General features: G+C 41.5%; 2 protein-coding genes across 5 annotated transcripts in view; one reads left to right on the forward strand and one right to left on the reverse strand.

Moving 5' to 3' along the window:
* The window catches only part of LOC125449742 (immunoglobulin superfamily DCC subclass member 3-like), a 28,632-nt gene extending 14,294 nt beyond the window's left edge, over positions 1–14,338 (forward strand). The window contains exons 2-5 of the mRNA XM_059649145.1: positions 12,343–12,447; positions 12,531–12,663; positions 12,924–13,071; positions 13,157–14,338. Of these exons, the coding sequence (XP_059505128.1) occupies positions 12,369–12,447; positions 12,531–12,663; positions 12,924–13,071; positions 13,157–13,261 (465 nt within the window). The 5' untranslated portion in view covers positions 12,343–12,368 and the 3' untranslated portion in view covers positions 13,262–14,338. The remainder of the gene's footprint in view (positions 1–12,342; positions 12,448–12,530; positions 12,664–12,923; positions 13,072–13,156) is intronic.
* On the reverse strand, positions 3,333–8,098 carry cdca4 (cell division cycle associated 4). Of its 4 annotated transcripts, none has more exons than XM_048538485.1 (3): positions 7,937–8,098; positions 6,190–6,224; positions 3,333–5,469 (listed from the first exon to the last, which is right to left on the reverse strand). In XM_048538485.1, exon 3 carries the CDS (start codon positions 5,461–5,463, stop codon positions 4,627–4,629), a length of 837 nt encoding a protein of 278 aa, XP_048394442.1. In that variant the 5' UTR covers positions 5,464–5,469; positions 6,190–6,224; positions 7,937–8,098; the 3' UTR covers positions 3,333–4,626. The 4 variants fall into 4 exon arrangements, with proteins under 4 accessions (XP_048394442.1, XP_048394443.1, XP_048394441.1 ...); XM_048538486.1 differs by having other exon boundaries at positions 7,922–8,098; XM_048538484.1 differs by lacking the exon at positions 6,190–6,224.
* Positions 14,339–15,225: the final 887 nt, after the last annotated feature.

The following is a 15,225-nucleotide window of genomic DNA, read 5'->3' on the forward strand; positions in this document are numbered from 1 at the left end:
AGTCCATACTTTCATCCAAACATTTGTGTTTCTTTGAGTATTTTTGCAGAGGGACTAAGGGGGAACCTGATTGAGATGAACAAAGTTATGAAAGGTGCAGACCACATAGACAGGGATAAAATTTTCCCCTAAGTGGAGAAACAGTTTTAAGGTAAAGACAAGAGATTTAGAGGGGATTCATGGAGAAGTTTTTTCACCTAGAGAATGGTGGGTTTCTGAAACTCACTCTGCCTAAAAAGGGGAGTGTGTGGAGGGTGGAGGGTGATAGAAGCAGGAACCATCAAAACATTTAAGAAATACTTAGTGGAGCCCTAGAAAACAGCGGGATCTTGGTGTTCAAGTGCATAGCTCCCTCAAAGTTGCCACCCAGGTGGATAAGGTTGTTAAGAAAGCATATGGTGTTTTGGCTTTCATTAACGGGGGGATCGAGTTTAAGAGCCGCGAGGTTATGCTGCAGCTGTACAAAACCCTGGTGAGACCACACTTGGAATATTGTGTCCAGTTCTGGTCGCCCTATTATAGGAAAGATGTGGAGGCTTTGGAGAGGGTGCAAAGGAGATTTACCAGGATGCTGCCCGGACTGGAGGGCTTGTCTTACGAGGCGAGGTTGATTGAACTCCGACTTTTCCCTCTGGAGAGAAGGAGGAAGAGAGGTGACCTGATCGAGGTGTACAAGGTAATGAGGCATGGATAAAGTCGATAGCTAGAGACTTTTCCCCAGGGCAAGATTGACTGCCACAGGGGTCATAGTTTTAAGGTGTTAGGAGGAAGGTATAGAGGAGACGTCAGAGGGAGGTTATTCACCCAGGGAGTTGTGAGCGCGCGGAATACTTTGCCAGTGGTAGTCGTGGAAGCAGAGTCATTAGTGACATTTAAGCGACTGCTGGACATGCACATGGACAGCAGTGAAATGAGGGGAATGTAAGTTAGGTTATTTTATTTTTAGATTAGGATTATTCCACGGCACAACATCGTGGGCCGAAGGGCCTGTATTGTGCTGTACTTTCCTATGTTCTATAAAAGCAATGGCATACAAAGGTACAGGCCAAGTGCTAGAAACGGTATAAGGGATTAGATACCTGCTTGATGAGTCAGGCATGCATGATGAGAAGAAAGGCCTTTTTCTATGCTGTAAAAGCTCAATGATTCTCTTCAGCATGCTTTTACTATGTTTAAAAGCAATGCATGAGAACAAACCACCATCCAAGAAAGGTAAGTAAAGTCACAGCAAATAGTTAGTTCAGGAATTCTTATATCAACAAAGTAATTAAGTAGGTTACTGTTGGCTGTGACTGCCTCTGTAAGGCCATCAGCATCATGAACTCTTATTCTGAATATTTTTGAATCTAATAGGAGTGAAGCTTCCCATCTTCCCCACTAAATCTTTTGTTAGCCTCCTTCCATATACAATGTTTACACATAGCAAACAATCCATTCAGGTGTAAAATGTGAGGCTGGATGAACACAGCAGGCCAAGCAGCATCTCAGGAGCACAAAAGCTGACGTTTCGGGCCTAGACCCTTCATCAGAGAGGACCCTCTGATGAAGGGTCTAGGCCCAAAACGTCAGCTTTTGTGCTCCTGAGATGCTGCTTGGCCTGCTGTGTTCATCCAGCCTCACATTTTATTATCTTGGAATTCTCCAGCATCTGCAGTTCCCATTATCTCTGAATCCATTCAGGTGTTTTGTTACTTGGTGCACCTTAACCGATGGCCATAAAAGACAACCTGGGGAAGCAGCTTTTGCTGTAGGCCTCAGTATGAATTGTTGCTTTTGGCATTGAGGCCTGTATCCAAGCTGCTGTATCAAGAAACCATTCTGCTTGAGCATGCTGCCCACAAGGAGAATCACCATTTCCCTCTTTCAAAACTAGTATCCCTAGTGTAGAAATAGGCCATTTGGCCTTTTGAGTCCACACCAACTTTCTGAAAAGCATTCCATCCAGACACCTACCCTATCTCTGTAACCCTGTATTTTCCATGGCTAACCCACCTAGCCTACACATCTCTGGACTTGAAGGGCAATTTAGCATAGCCAGTCCACCTAACATGCATAACTTCGGACTGTGGGAGGAAGCCGGAGCAAACCCACGCAGACGAGGGGAGAATCTGTAGAGTTGCACAGACAGTTACCCAACAGTGGACATGGATTCTGGGTCCGTGGTGCTGAGGTAGCAGTGTTAACCACCATGCTGCCTCTAACTTGCAATAAAAATTACATTTGCTTAAAGTGGTCTCTATGACTGCTTAAATATTTCAGTGAAATGAATCCTCTGCACAAATTTTACTTCAAAGAAATAGAACAGTGAGTGCTGATTGGTTGATTTTAGCAGGGACACTTCAGTGAAATCATGGGACCCCAGCCATTAACATTGTTCCTGTCTCGAGCAAGCGAGACAGCAAGAGCTGTGATGATATATCCTATCCCTTATGCAGCATGGTTTTTCCTCTTGACACAACTTACCCTGTACTGTGGGGTAATCTCCAGGGATATTACAGCAAGGTCTTCATAGAAAGAGTAACAACACCAGCTGCCAGATTCTGGGTTCAATGTATTGCCCCAGCTGGAAAATAATTGGTGAAATTTGAAGCAGCTGATATTTAGAGATCTTGCAACTACTGAAATCCCAGGCTGGAGCATGTATTTAGTCAAAGTTTACTTAAAACCAGCTTTGCTTGTGGAAACATACCTTCAGTTTTGTAGAGATTGTGAAGCTATTCTTAATTGTTTTTGATGCTAAACTGCGGAGGTACTGCATCCAATGTGCCGTAGCCTGTTTTTTTATAGAAGGGATTGATGGTAATTTAAAATTGAAGTTTTCTAAATGATACATTTCCCCCTCTCTGAAGTTTTTTTGGGGTAGTGAGGCTAGGCCTAAGGGGCACAAATCCAATTTTTCATGGCAGAAATTAGGGAGCACAAAACAAGTTTAGAAATCTCTCTGCAAATGGCAAATTGATGCCAGATTAGTTAAGTTTGTCATTAATTGATTGTTAGTCAAAGGGTATTTAGAAAAAAGGTATAAATCATATGAAGTTAGAGACACTTTGGCTGCTCTGCAACCTGTGAGGCAAGGTAAAGGGATTAAAATATTTCTAACATGTGGCTTAATATGATTTTAAACATTGCTAAAAAAGATTAGAAATTGAAGCTTTTCACAGCCATGGAAGAGAAAAAAAGACTTTTGTATTAGCAAAACATTTAGAACTAGATACTGCAAATAAGAATTGAAAATGACCAATTTGTACGACAAAAGCCAAATAATCTGTTCATACAGGTACAGGCAAAAAAACAAACTTGCATTTGTGTGTAATAACAAGCAACACAGTAAATAACAAAATACACATGTATATTTTTATTGAACAAATCCATTTCTCAGTACAAAAAACACTTAGCATACACAGTTACAAATATCTAAAGTACATGTTAATGGTTCAGGCTTTATGTTATTGCTTAAACATGAATAAAATGTGCTTTGTTAATGAATAATATAAAATAGATTAGTCTTAACATTTAATATAACCTAAATGCAGTTTCTTTTGCTGGGACTTAAGTCAATAGTTACTGCTATTAATATACTGTATTTTTTTCTAAAGCTTTTAACTAAAGATATAAATTTTATGTAATACTGCTTGAAAAAAAGAATTCTGACCCCTTAATAGCTCCCAAGAAGTTTAAAAACTGCCATCCAAATCAGGATTCATAATTATAATTAGGTGCTTACTGCAACCCAAAAAAACTTCACAATTGTATGACAGTCATTTAAATAAATAAATAACACTTGTAATAACTTAGATCATCTGTCCCAATTAGAATTCAGCTTGTGCTAACTATCCAACCATCAGAAAATATGGCTTTTTTTAATAAAAATGTAACAAGTGGCTTAATTTGAAACAAAATAGGCACCTCAAAGTGTAAATTATAAATGCTGCAATTTAAGATAATAAATCTTTACATTTTCAATCCTTAGCGAGCGTTGTCTTCTGTGCCCAGATTCACAGTACTGTTGTGATTACACAGAACAAAGTGGAACATTTTCATGTCAAGTCCACAGAGAATCTAGCAAGGAAACAATTCAATACCATTATAGCACATATAAAAGTTTCATCCAATGATTAAAGATTATAACTAGGAAAACTGCGCTTGTAAGACAATAATGCAAGTACACTGAAAATCTCCTTTTAAAATTTTTTTTGGGATTTGCCATGGAGATGAAAGGATTCCATTTATTCAGCAATTTGAAATTTGACTGGTCCATTTAGACAGCACAGCAGGTAATCTCTACTTGGCACTGCTAAGGAAGACATTTTATGTTTCTTTGAATCATACTTTGATTATAGAACAGTATTTCAAAACTACTCGTTCAAATAAAAATTGAACAGGAGACTTGAAACTGTAAAAATCTGTATTAAAATATATTCAGAATGTATGAAAATATGTACCATTTTAGTTTTAACCACAAATAGAACAAACACAATGAAAGTGTTGCCTGCAAAAGGCATTATCTGAACATTAGTAATATTTTGAAGACAGTAAACCCTGCAGAAAAGATATAATTGAAAATAGAACCAGGTAGCTATGTATTTTACAATTATCTATCAAGAGAACAGAGAAAAACTTAAAAATTTAGGAGCCAACAATAATCTCCATGATGTGATCAAGTTCATTTAAGTCTGTTTTGCAGTTTTGGGGAGAATTTATAGGTGTCGATGTGTGAGATGGTAAACCATTTAGTAATTCAAATATGACTGGTGTCGTTTTTGGACCAGTCATCAGCCCAGACATCACCGAGTCAAGGTCATGCCAAGAAGTGTCAATATCAGCAAATAGGTCATCTATTGTCATATCTGTGAGAGAACTGGAGTAATTTCCAATCTCAAAACTCCCGAATACTTGATCCAAGGGCTTTGGACACTCCTTCAGATCCACTTGCTGCTCCTCAGATTCCAGCATATTCAGATCATTTTCAAAATGTGCATGGACCAAATCTTTTACAGCACTGGTGTCTTTAGCAGAAGCAGTAGCTGAAGAACAAGTAATATTTTCACAAGATGAACAGTTTACCTTGCTTTTAGTAAGTGTGTCGGTATTGCGAGTGGGAGCGGTGGTACTTTCTACACGTAGCTCTTTGTTTGGGCTACATAAAAATTCTGTGGCAATTAGACTATCTGACGAAGTATGACCTATGTATAGATCACTTCCTGTGAAAGCCGTTTGTCCCTGCCAAGTGCAGTCTTGTATCATTTCCTCCTGAATCTGTCGCACTGTGTTGGCTATAAGCACTGAACGACAAAGATTTGGTTCCACCACCATCTTGCAGAGCTGAAGTTTGAACAATGAGATGTTTAGAAGTGACTGACGTTGCAAGTTATATGGTAAACTCAGACTGCTACCAACATACTCAGGGCAGGCATCTACAACTTGCTCCTCAGGAAATTTACGCTTTGTGCCTTTTCCCAACATGTTGACCTAAAAAACAAAGTTATCACAATGAAGACTTATACTTCAAAATTCAAGACAAGATACTTTGGAATTAACCATGAGTACAGAACATTTTATTAACATACAGTTTGGTAGATACAATAATTTAGAATTATTGTATGAATAAATAGTCAAGTTGTGTCATACTTTGTTACTAGTGTTTTGTCAAATAATGCTTAAGCAAACATGTTCTATTAACTACTTTAAATGCAAGTTTTGATTGCGGCACATTCTTAATTTCACCAATTAATTTTATCCCATCTGTCTCATTACTACTTCCAGACTAAATGAAATACAGTATTGTGATAGTGAAAAAGAATCAAAGTGAAATGCAACTTCTGGACTGATCATTCTAATCCCTCAGAATAGTCAGAGAGAAGTACAAGTACATTGCATCAACCACTAAAAGAGGGTATCCGAGGTGACTCCTGAATTGGTTCTGTGAAATGAACAACATTGCATTGAATAAAAGGAAAATTGAGAAAAATCAGTAAAGCTTATTATAGTTTGTATGTAAACACGAGACAATTACTCCCATCACTTGATTGGCATACATCTTCATACAAAGTAAATAGTTGTAAATTTCTTTTGCTTGTTCCAACTTACTTCAATCCCTTTTCTTTCATTCATCTATCCAACCTAACCTTGAATAGTCTCAAACACTGGAAGCGAATTTCATAACCTAGCTTTTTAAAAAGGTTCTCTTACCTTCTCTAAGTCTTGTGTCAATGTCTCCTCAAAGCCTATTAAAAAAAAAGTCAATAATAGTCTGCTTGTATCCAGTCTTCCAAACTTTTAAACACTATTATATAAGTCAACATTCTCTTAAAAAAAAACCCAGATTTTCAACCTCATTGAATTCCTTCTGCTCTATTATAATAAACCTAATTCAATGTAATTACTGATTTTGTTTTAAAAAAGCATCACTTCATAGTTACATTGAAATTCACTGGCAACGACTTATGTACTCATTTCTACCAAGATCATTTTTCAGGTTATTTTGACTTTAAGAAAAAAAATCCTTGCTCCTAATGAATGAGCACTTTTTCCTAGATCTATACCCAAATCACTAGAATGCACAATGAACGGAAGTAACTTTGGAACTGAATCCGAGAAACATTATCCGCTTCTGACCACTAAAAAAACACACCTTAATTATTAGTTTTTGCTTTCTCCCTTCTACCCAATTTACTGCCAAACTCAACGTGCACTACATCCAATCAGTTTCCATCATCTGTTTTCTGCTTCTCCTCAAAATGAAGAAACTGCTACATACCTATAAAATAGATGAGATTCCTATTACACATTCAGGTAACCGCCATCTAATTACCTTCAACTGCTTTCCATTTAAAAAGCATAATAATTTGTTGTCATTCAGCACAGATCCACATTGAAAAAAGTGCTGAGATATAACCCGCAGTGTCCTAACACCTTCGACCCTCAACACCCAGACTAGATTGGATAAGTGGATAAAAAGGTTGTCAACAGGACACATGAACAACTAAATTATTGGTTTCAACTACTGTTTGTATAGAGATTACTCCCCAAGAAACTAATTAACCAAAAGAAGTCAATTTTCCCTCTTTAGCTTATTGTCCCCCTATATACACCTATTTTACTCTTCACCAGCCTGGGAGGGGAATAAGGTCAGGTAACCCCACTTGGAAGAGCACATGTAAAGAGATAACGTTTAAGGCTAATAGGTCAAGTAGGACTAGTTTGACTAGTTTTGCTAGAGTAGTTTCGGTGATAAACTCAAGTGGGCCAAACAACCTCTTCTGTGCTGAATGATTCTGACTCCAGTCAGCTCCACAAAGTTAAACCTTTACCCCAGCATTAACCTCTCCTCCTCCTATTGCCTCACCCGAGCTCCAACCCCTGCAAATTCTTTCGCTTTGCTTCTCTCTCCTTCAACCATTAGACCCACAAACACTCCCTTACCCCGTCAATACTCTCCCATGAGTGTGAAACCCACCGAGCCACCTCCCTCACCACATCCTCTTCCCACGTCGTAGGTGACCCCCTCCGATCCTGGAGGGAATCTACCGGGGGCGGGGGTGTCTTTACGGCGGTAGGCGTCCTTCGGTCAGGACGTTGCCGCTTTAAGAGCCTGAGCTCTCGGTGACGTTACAGGGTTGTTCGGGGGGAGGGGGGGGGGTGGATGTGTAGGGGTTGAAGCTACGTGACCTAGGGGCCTAGACGGCCAGGCTTCGGGATCACCGAACAGTAACCCGACAAATAAAGCCACGCTTAAATAAGCGCGCAATGCCGCTGTTTTTAGTGGGCGTCGCACCCCTTACGAACAGAACTAACTACACAAGTTTAAATCTTCGCCCAGCGATAACGGCCGCCATTTTAGGTTCGCTAACTCATTCCTCTCCGAACGGACCATCGAAGTCTAAACACCGATAAAATAACAAGAAACAAAAACTAAACGTACCCGGGGTTTGCTCACCTGCATTGGATAATATATTAAATGGCCAGCATAAAGAATAGACAGAGAGGGGGGAAAGAAAGAGAAGGCGCGAACCGGAGACAGCGAATTACTGGAACTGAGACAATCACAGCCGCGGCAGCAGGAAACGCTGCCCTGTGATGGACAGCTGGCAGGCCCCGATTGCCATGGTTTCCCCGTGGTTTGATTGGCAGCCTCGCTGAGCGCTAATCCCGCCCCCGTGGGAAGGCGCGTGCCTCTGAGCCGGGCATGTGCTGGAGAGCAATCCGTTCTTAACAAGCGCTGCACTCAGGAACACCAGGAGAATAGAACAAAACGCGTGAAATGTTATTCCTATCACCAACAAAGAAGTGCAAAAATTATACTTAGAATAAGGGACTTTGATTATCCAAACGTAGACTGCGTAATAGCAGAGAAAGGGTACATCTGACCAGAGCTCCAGAACTCTCGTCTCTAACCTTTATAAGAACAAGATAACTTTTTGAATTTAAGTGTACCTCGAAGAAAATACAGAACAAACAGTTCATTTTTAACGCTACATCTATTTAAAACCAATTACATATCAATCAGTAAAGTGATGGAAGGTGTGAGTGGTCAACAGTGCTATCAAGCAGCTCCTGCTCAGCAATAACCTGCTCAGTGACACCCAGTTTGGCTTCTGTCAGGGCCACTCAGCTCCTGACCTCATTACAGCCTTAGTTCAAACATAGACAAAAGAGCTGAATTTCAGAGGTGAGGTGCGAGTGACAGCTCTTGACATCAAGGCTGCATTTGATTGAGTGTGGCATTATAGAGCCCTAGCAAAACTGGAATCAATGGGTATCAAGAGGAAAACTCTCCAGTGGTGAGAGTCATACCTGACACATCAGAAGATGGTCGTGTTTGTTGGAGGTCAGTGATCTCAGCTCCAGGACTTCTCTGCACGACTTCCTCAAGGTAGTGTTCTAAGCTGAATTATCTGCAACTGCTTCATCAACGACCTTTCCTCCAACATAAGGTCAGAAATGGGGATGTGCAATCATTGGTGAACAATGTTCAGCACCATTCATGACTCCTAGGCACTGAAGCAATCCGTGTCCATATGCAACAAGATCTGGACAATATCCAGGCTTGGGTTGACTTTTGGCAAGTAATATTTGCACCACACAAATGCCAGGCTCTGACCATCACCAACAAGAGACAATCTAACAGTCGTCCCTTAAAATTCAATTGTGTTACCATCATTGAATCCCCCACTATCAACATCCTGGGAGTTATCATTGATCAGAAACTTAACTGGACTCACCACATTAATGCAGTGGCTATAAAAGCAGGTCAGAGGCTAGGAATACTGTGGCGAGTAACTCACCTCTTGACTCCTCAAAGCCTGTCCACTGTCTACAAGCCACAAGTCAGGTGTGTAATGGAATACTCCCCACTTGCCTGGATGAGTGCAGCCCAAACAACATTTAAGAAATTTGACACCATTCAGGACAACGCAGTCCACTTGATTGGCACTACATCCACGAGCATCTGACTCACTCCACCACCAATGCTTAGTATCAGCTGTATGTACTATCTACAAGATGCACTGCAGAAATTCACCAAAGATCCTCAAACAGAACTTTCCAAACCCACGACCACTTCTATCTAGAAGGAGAAGGGCAGCAGATACGTGGAAACATCACCACATTCAAGTTTCCTTCCAAGCCACTCACCATCCTGACTTAAAAATATTTTGCAGTTCCTTCACTGTTGCTGTGTCAAAATTCTGGAATTCCTTCCCTAATAGCATTGTGGACAAACCCACAGCAGGTTGACTGCAGCGGTTCAAGAAGGGAGCTTATCACCACCTTCCCAAGGGCAACCAGGGACAAGCAATAAATGCTTGCCAGCCAGTGATGCCCTCATCCCACAGATGAATAAATTAACATATGGGTACAATTTTAAGGGGGTGCAGGAGCGGAATGATCTGGGTGTACATGTGCATAGATCATTGAAAGTGCAGGACAGGTAGACAAAATTGTAAGTAAAGTATACAGTGCCCTCAGAGTTCATTTTAGAGAGAATCATAGAGAATAAAAAACAAGGAAGTGATATTGAATTTGCATAAGACACTTATTAAACCTCAACTGGAATATTGTGTACCATTCTGTTTGCCATGTTGTAAGCAGAATGTGAACACATTGGAAAGAGTGCAGAGGCAGTTTACAAGAATGGTTCCAAGGATGAGAAACTTCATTGTGAGGATAGAATGAAGAAGATGGGACTGTTCTTGGAGATAAGAGGTGATATGGAGGTTTTCAAAATCATGAGTGGGCTGGATAGAACAGGTAGGGAGGAATTGTGCTTGTAAAAGGAGCAAGAGGATATGGACTGAAAGTGACCTGCAAAAGAAGCTAAGGTGAAGTGAGGAAAAACTGTTTCTCTCAGTGTGTAGTTAGGGTATGGAATGCACTGCCTGGAAGAGGCAGATTCAATTGAGGAATGGAAGAGGGCATTAGATAATCATTTGGATAAAAATAATGTGCAAGGGCAGACGAAAAAGCAGGATTCCAGCACTAGGTAATGTTGCTTGATTTTTGAGCTGCTGTGGGCATGGTGGGCTGAATGGCCTTCCCTGTGCCATAACAATTTGGTGATTCTATGGTTTATAGTTATTTATTTCATCCTTTATTCACCAAGTCGCAGTGTGATGCCTGCATCTGCATATTAGAACATAGAACAGTACAGCACAGAACAGGCCCTTCAGCCCACGATGTTGTGCCGACCATTGATCCTCATGTATGCACCCTCAAATTTCTGTGACCATATGCATGTCCAGCAGTCTCTTAAATGTCCCCAATGACCTTGCTTCCACAACTGCTGCTGGCAACGCATTTCATGCTCTCACAACTCTCTGTGTAAAGAACCCGCCTCTGACATCCCCTCTATACTTTCCTCCAACCAGCTTAAAACTATGACCCCTCGTGTTAGCCATTTCTGCCCTGGGAAATAGTCTCTGGCTATCAACTCTATCCATGCCTCTCATTATCTTGTATACCTCAATTAGGTCCCCTCTCCTCCTCCTTTTCTCCAATGAAAAAAGTCCGAATTCAGTCAACCTCTCTTCATAAGATAAGCCCTCCAGTCCAGGCAGCATCCTGGTAAACCTCCTCTGAACCCTCTGCAAAGCATCCACATCTTTCCTATAATAGGGCGACCAGAACTGGACGCAGTATTCCAAGTGCGGTCTAACCAAAGTTTTATAGAGCTGCAACAAGATCTCACGACTCTTAAACTCAATCCCCCTGCTAATGAAAGCCAAAACACCGTATGCTTTCTTAACAACCCTGTCCACTTGGGCGGCCATTTTAAGGGATCTATGTATCTGCACACCAAGATCCCTCTGTTCCTCCACACTGCCAAGAATCCTATCCTTAATCCTGTACTCAGCTTTCAAATTCGACCTTCCAAAATGCATCGCCTCGCATTTATCTAGGTTGAACTCCATCTGCCACCTCTCAGCCCATCTCTGCATCCTGTCAATGTCGCGCTGCAGCCTACAACAGCCCTCTATACTGTCAACGACACCTCCAACCTTCGTGTCGTCTGCAAATTTGCTGACCCATCCTTCAATCCCCTCATCCAAGTCATTAATAAAAATTACAAACAGTAGAGGCCCAAGGACAGAGCCCTGTGGAACACCACTCACCACTGACTTGCAGGCAGAATATTTTCCTTCTACTACCACTCGCTGTCTTCTGTTGGCCAGCCAATTCTGTATCTAGACAGCTAAGTTCCCCTGTATCCCATTCCTCCTGACCTTCTGAAAGAGCCTACCATGGGGAACCTTATCAAATGCCTTGCTGAAGTCCATATACACCACATCCACAGCTCGACCCTCATCAACTTTTCTAGTCACATCCTCAAAGAACTCGATATGGTTTGTGAGGCATGACCTGGCCCTCACAAAGCCGTTTTGACTGCATTTAATCAAGCCATGCTCTTCCAGATGGTCATAAATCCTATCCCTCAGAATTCTTTCTATAACCAGATAGCAGTGGCTACTTATTTGGATTCTTATTTAATGAATTGTACATTACTGCAGCACAGGGGGAGAATACATCACACTGTTCACTCCAGTGGGATCTAAGGGATTGTTCACCTCCATCTCAGGTAACAGCCAACATCTTGTATCAAAGACAGCACCTCAGACAGTGCCCGCTCCCTCGGTGCTGACCTTCCAACAGTGCCCATTTCCTGAACGCGGATCTTCTGACAGAGCAGCACTCTCTAAGCCATGACCCTCCAACAGTGGAACATGCCCTTAGACAGGTGCAGTTAATATTGATAGTGCCTGGCCTTCACAGTGCTTTCCTGTTTGACAGGGTTTTGAATTGTTTTGGTCTACCTGAGGTGGGGTTTTTTTTTTGTCTTTTTTGCAGAACCTGCGGCATTGTATGAGATCAAGATGTCAGCCTTTAACCAGCATGGAGACGGTAACAGCACAGAGCGATACGTGTCTCTGAGGGACAATGCTGAGATGCCAGGCACGTGTCCTGTAATTATATGTGCATCTATTTTAATTGTCTGTACAATGACAACTCACTAACAGCCATATCAATGCTCACAGCCCTGCAGACTCCCCCCTGTGACTGTAAGGCATCAACAGAAAGCCCACTGATTGGCATCGTGGTTGGGATTCATATTGGAATGGCCTGTATCATCTTCTGTGTTCTCATCCTCATGCTCGGATACCAGAGAAGGTAATGGGGCGTGGTGGGAGGATAGAGTGGAGAACGGGGAAGATAAAATGAGGGAGGGAAAGTGGAGTGATGAAGAGGGGGAGAGAAACGAAGTGAGGGTTGAGTTTGGGAAGATCATAGTCAGGCAGCACGTACACACTTTGGCCCAACTCGAATTCCCCTACCCAAACTTGGTGAAGGATCAGAGGAAGAGAACTGTGAAAAACATGTAGAAGGTAAGAAATTAGCTAATGTGCTCATTCTGTCTCCGTGTCTGGTAGTCTGTTCGGATGTAAGGGCATCAAGGAGAGTTGGACAGTCCCACAGGCTGGACAGAGCATGACACAAGAGGGACAGAATGGTCACATGGAGCTGGATAAAAAGGATGAAGCTGGCACAGTGATGGAGATGACAGAGTTTGTCAATGGGGTGAGTCCAATTTTCACAATAATTATCCCTCAATTGTGTCTGTGCATCATCCTGATACACCTCTCTCCTCTCACTTTAACTGAAGTTTCAGAATGGAGGTGCAGTTTCAGTGAACGGCTGTGATCAGGAACATTCCTCCAGTCAGCTTCAGGTGGTGATTGAACAACACCCAACAGGACCCAAACCCTGAGAGCCTCTGGCAGAGACAGCAGCTCCAGCATCCAAAAGTTTCAATTTCCTCTTTAATTTTTCCCTGAGCCAAAGATCTGACGTGGGTTTGTAACCAGGTTTTTAAACAAAAACAAAATCGGGTTTAACTGGGATTTTAACAAGTCTAGAACCAGCTTTAACTGAATTTCTTCGGTACTAACCCGATGCGATCGGACACTCCAAAGATTCCTACTTCAACTGACATGAATGTTTTAAATGTTAGCCATTTTTGAAAACTATCTCCACATCCAGTGACCAAGAGACTGACAGAACTACCTCCAGAGTCACTGGTTCAAACCGTAGCATGAGACAGATCGTCTCACACTGTCTCTCTGCGGACTGAGTTAAACACCTCCATAAAATAACTAAATATTTTAAACAGGCTGAAAAGCATCCAAAGATTTTAGAGATTTAGGAGAAACTGAATTTATCTTATTTTGTATCCAGTAATTCCACATTTCAGCTTCCTAATCCTTTAGTAATTATTCACTGTTTTCCACCCCGCTCTGAAGTTCTGACTCTTGAGGTTCCACACTCCCTTCGCACTGCTCCACAGGGCTGTTGTTGATCTGTTAGCCAGAAAACTCAGTGTTTGGTGGGAGAGAAAGAGAGAGAGGCGTGTTCCTTACACCCTTCAGACCATTTTGCCATTGCTTTTAAGTCTGGGTTGTAGTTTGAGATTGTTAAGTCATATACAGTCCATCAAATGAGTACCTATGAGTCGGGTGCAATACTTGGACTCGATTATCTTCATTGGAGAGAATTCTGTGGAATTAAATAAGTTTTAATTTTAAAAGCACGGGATGATAGTATTTGTTTTTCTCCAGTCCCAAGTCCCCAAAAATTGCGGTCACTTGATCAGAGTTTTAGCTTAATACCATTTTGCACAGTAATTGTCTTTATATCAACTCCATTGCCTTGTAAATCCAACAGCTGATGGAATTTGCTAATCACTACACCAATACCCACTTGACCAAATGGATTTGAGACAAACATGATGATTTGTTCCATCACATTTAATTCCTGAAATTGCCTGTTGAGGTTCTTTGGCTAACATCCTCAGATAAATTCTTAAGTTTTCTGGGTGGAACCATTTTATGTTGTGTTTGATTTTTTTCTAGTATTTTCTCTAGACTTGAGAAGTGTTGCAGTGTTTCATGTGGAGAGGAGCACAGAACCAGTTTCAATTTAAACGCAATAAAGTACTGATCATATATGCTACATTGGTGGATGTTATCTATATAGATTTCAAGTAAGGCATTCGGCAAAGTTCTGCATTGCAGACTGGTTACCAAGGCTCAGTCACATAGAACACAGAGAAAGCTAGCCATTTGGAAACAAAATTGGCTTGAAGGTGGGAAACTGAGGGTGGCAATAGAGGGTTGCTTTTTGGAGTGGAGGACTGTGAGCAGTGGCATGTCACAAGTTGTTGAGTCCACTGCTTTTCATCATTTATAGAAATGATTTAGGTGTAATTTTAGAAGGTATAGTTAGTGAGTTTGCAGATGACACCAAAATTGGCAGTGTAGTGGACAGTGAAGAAGGTTACCTCTGAGTACAATGGGACGATGATCAAATGGGCCAGTAGGCTGAGGACAGGCAGACGAAGTTTAAAGGCAGATGAAAGGCAAGTCAGGGCAGACTTATACACTTAATGGTAAGGACTTGGGGACTGTTACCAAACAGAGAGACCTTGGAGAACACATTTGTAGTTCCTTGAATATGGAGTCGCAGGTAGACAAGGTAGTGAGGACAGCATTTAGTACGCTTGCCTTCATTGGACAGTGTAAGGGTTGAGAGGTAGTTGCAGCCGTTCAGGACATTGGTTAGGCCAATTCTAGAATACTGCGTTCAATTATCAACTCTCTGCTATAGGAAGATGTTGTTAAATTTGAAAGGGTTCAGAAAAGATTTGCAAGCACGCTGCCAGAGTTGGAGGGTTTG

The sequence above is a fragment of the Stegostoma tigrinum genome, chromosome 10, assembly GCF_030684315.1.
Source record: "Stegostoma tigrinum isolate sSteTig4 chromosome 10, sSteTig4.hap1, whole genome shotgun sequence".
NCBI lineage: Eukaryota > Metazoa > Chordata > Chondrichthyes > Orectolobiformes > Stegostomatidae > Stegostoma > Stegostoma tigrinum.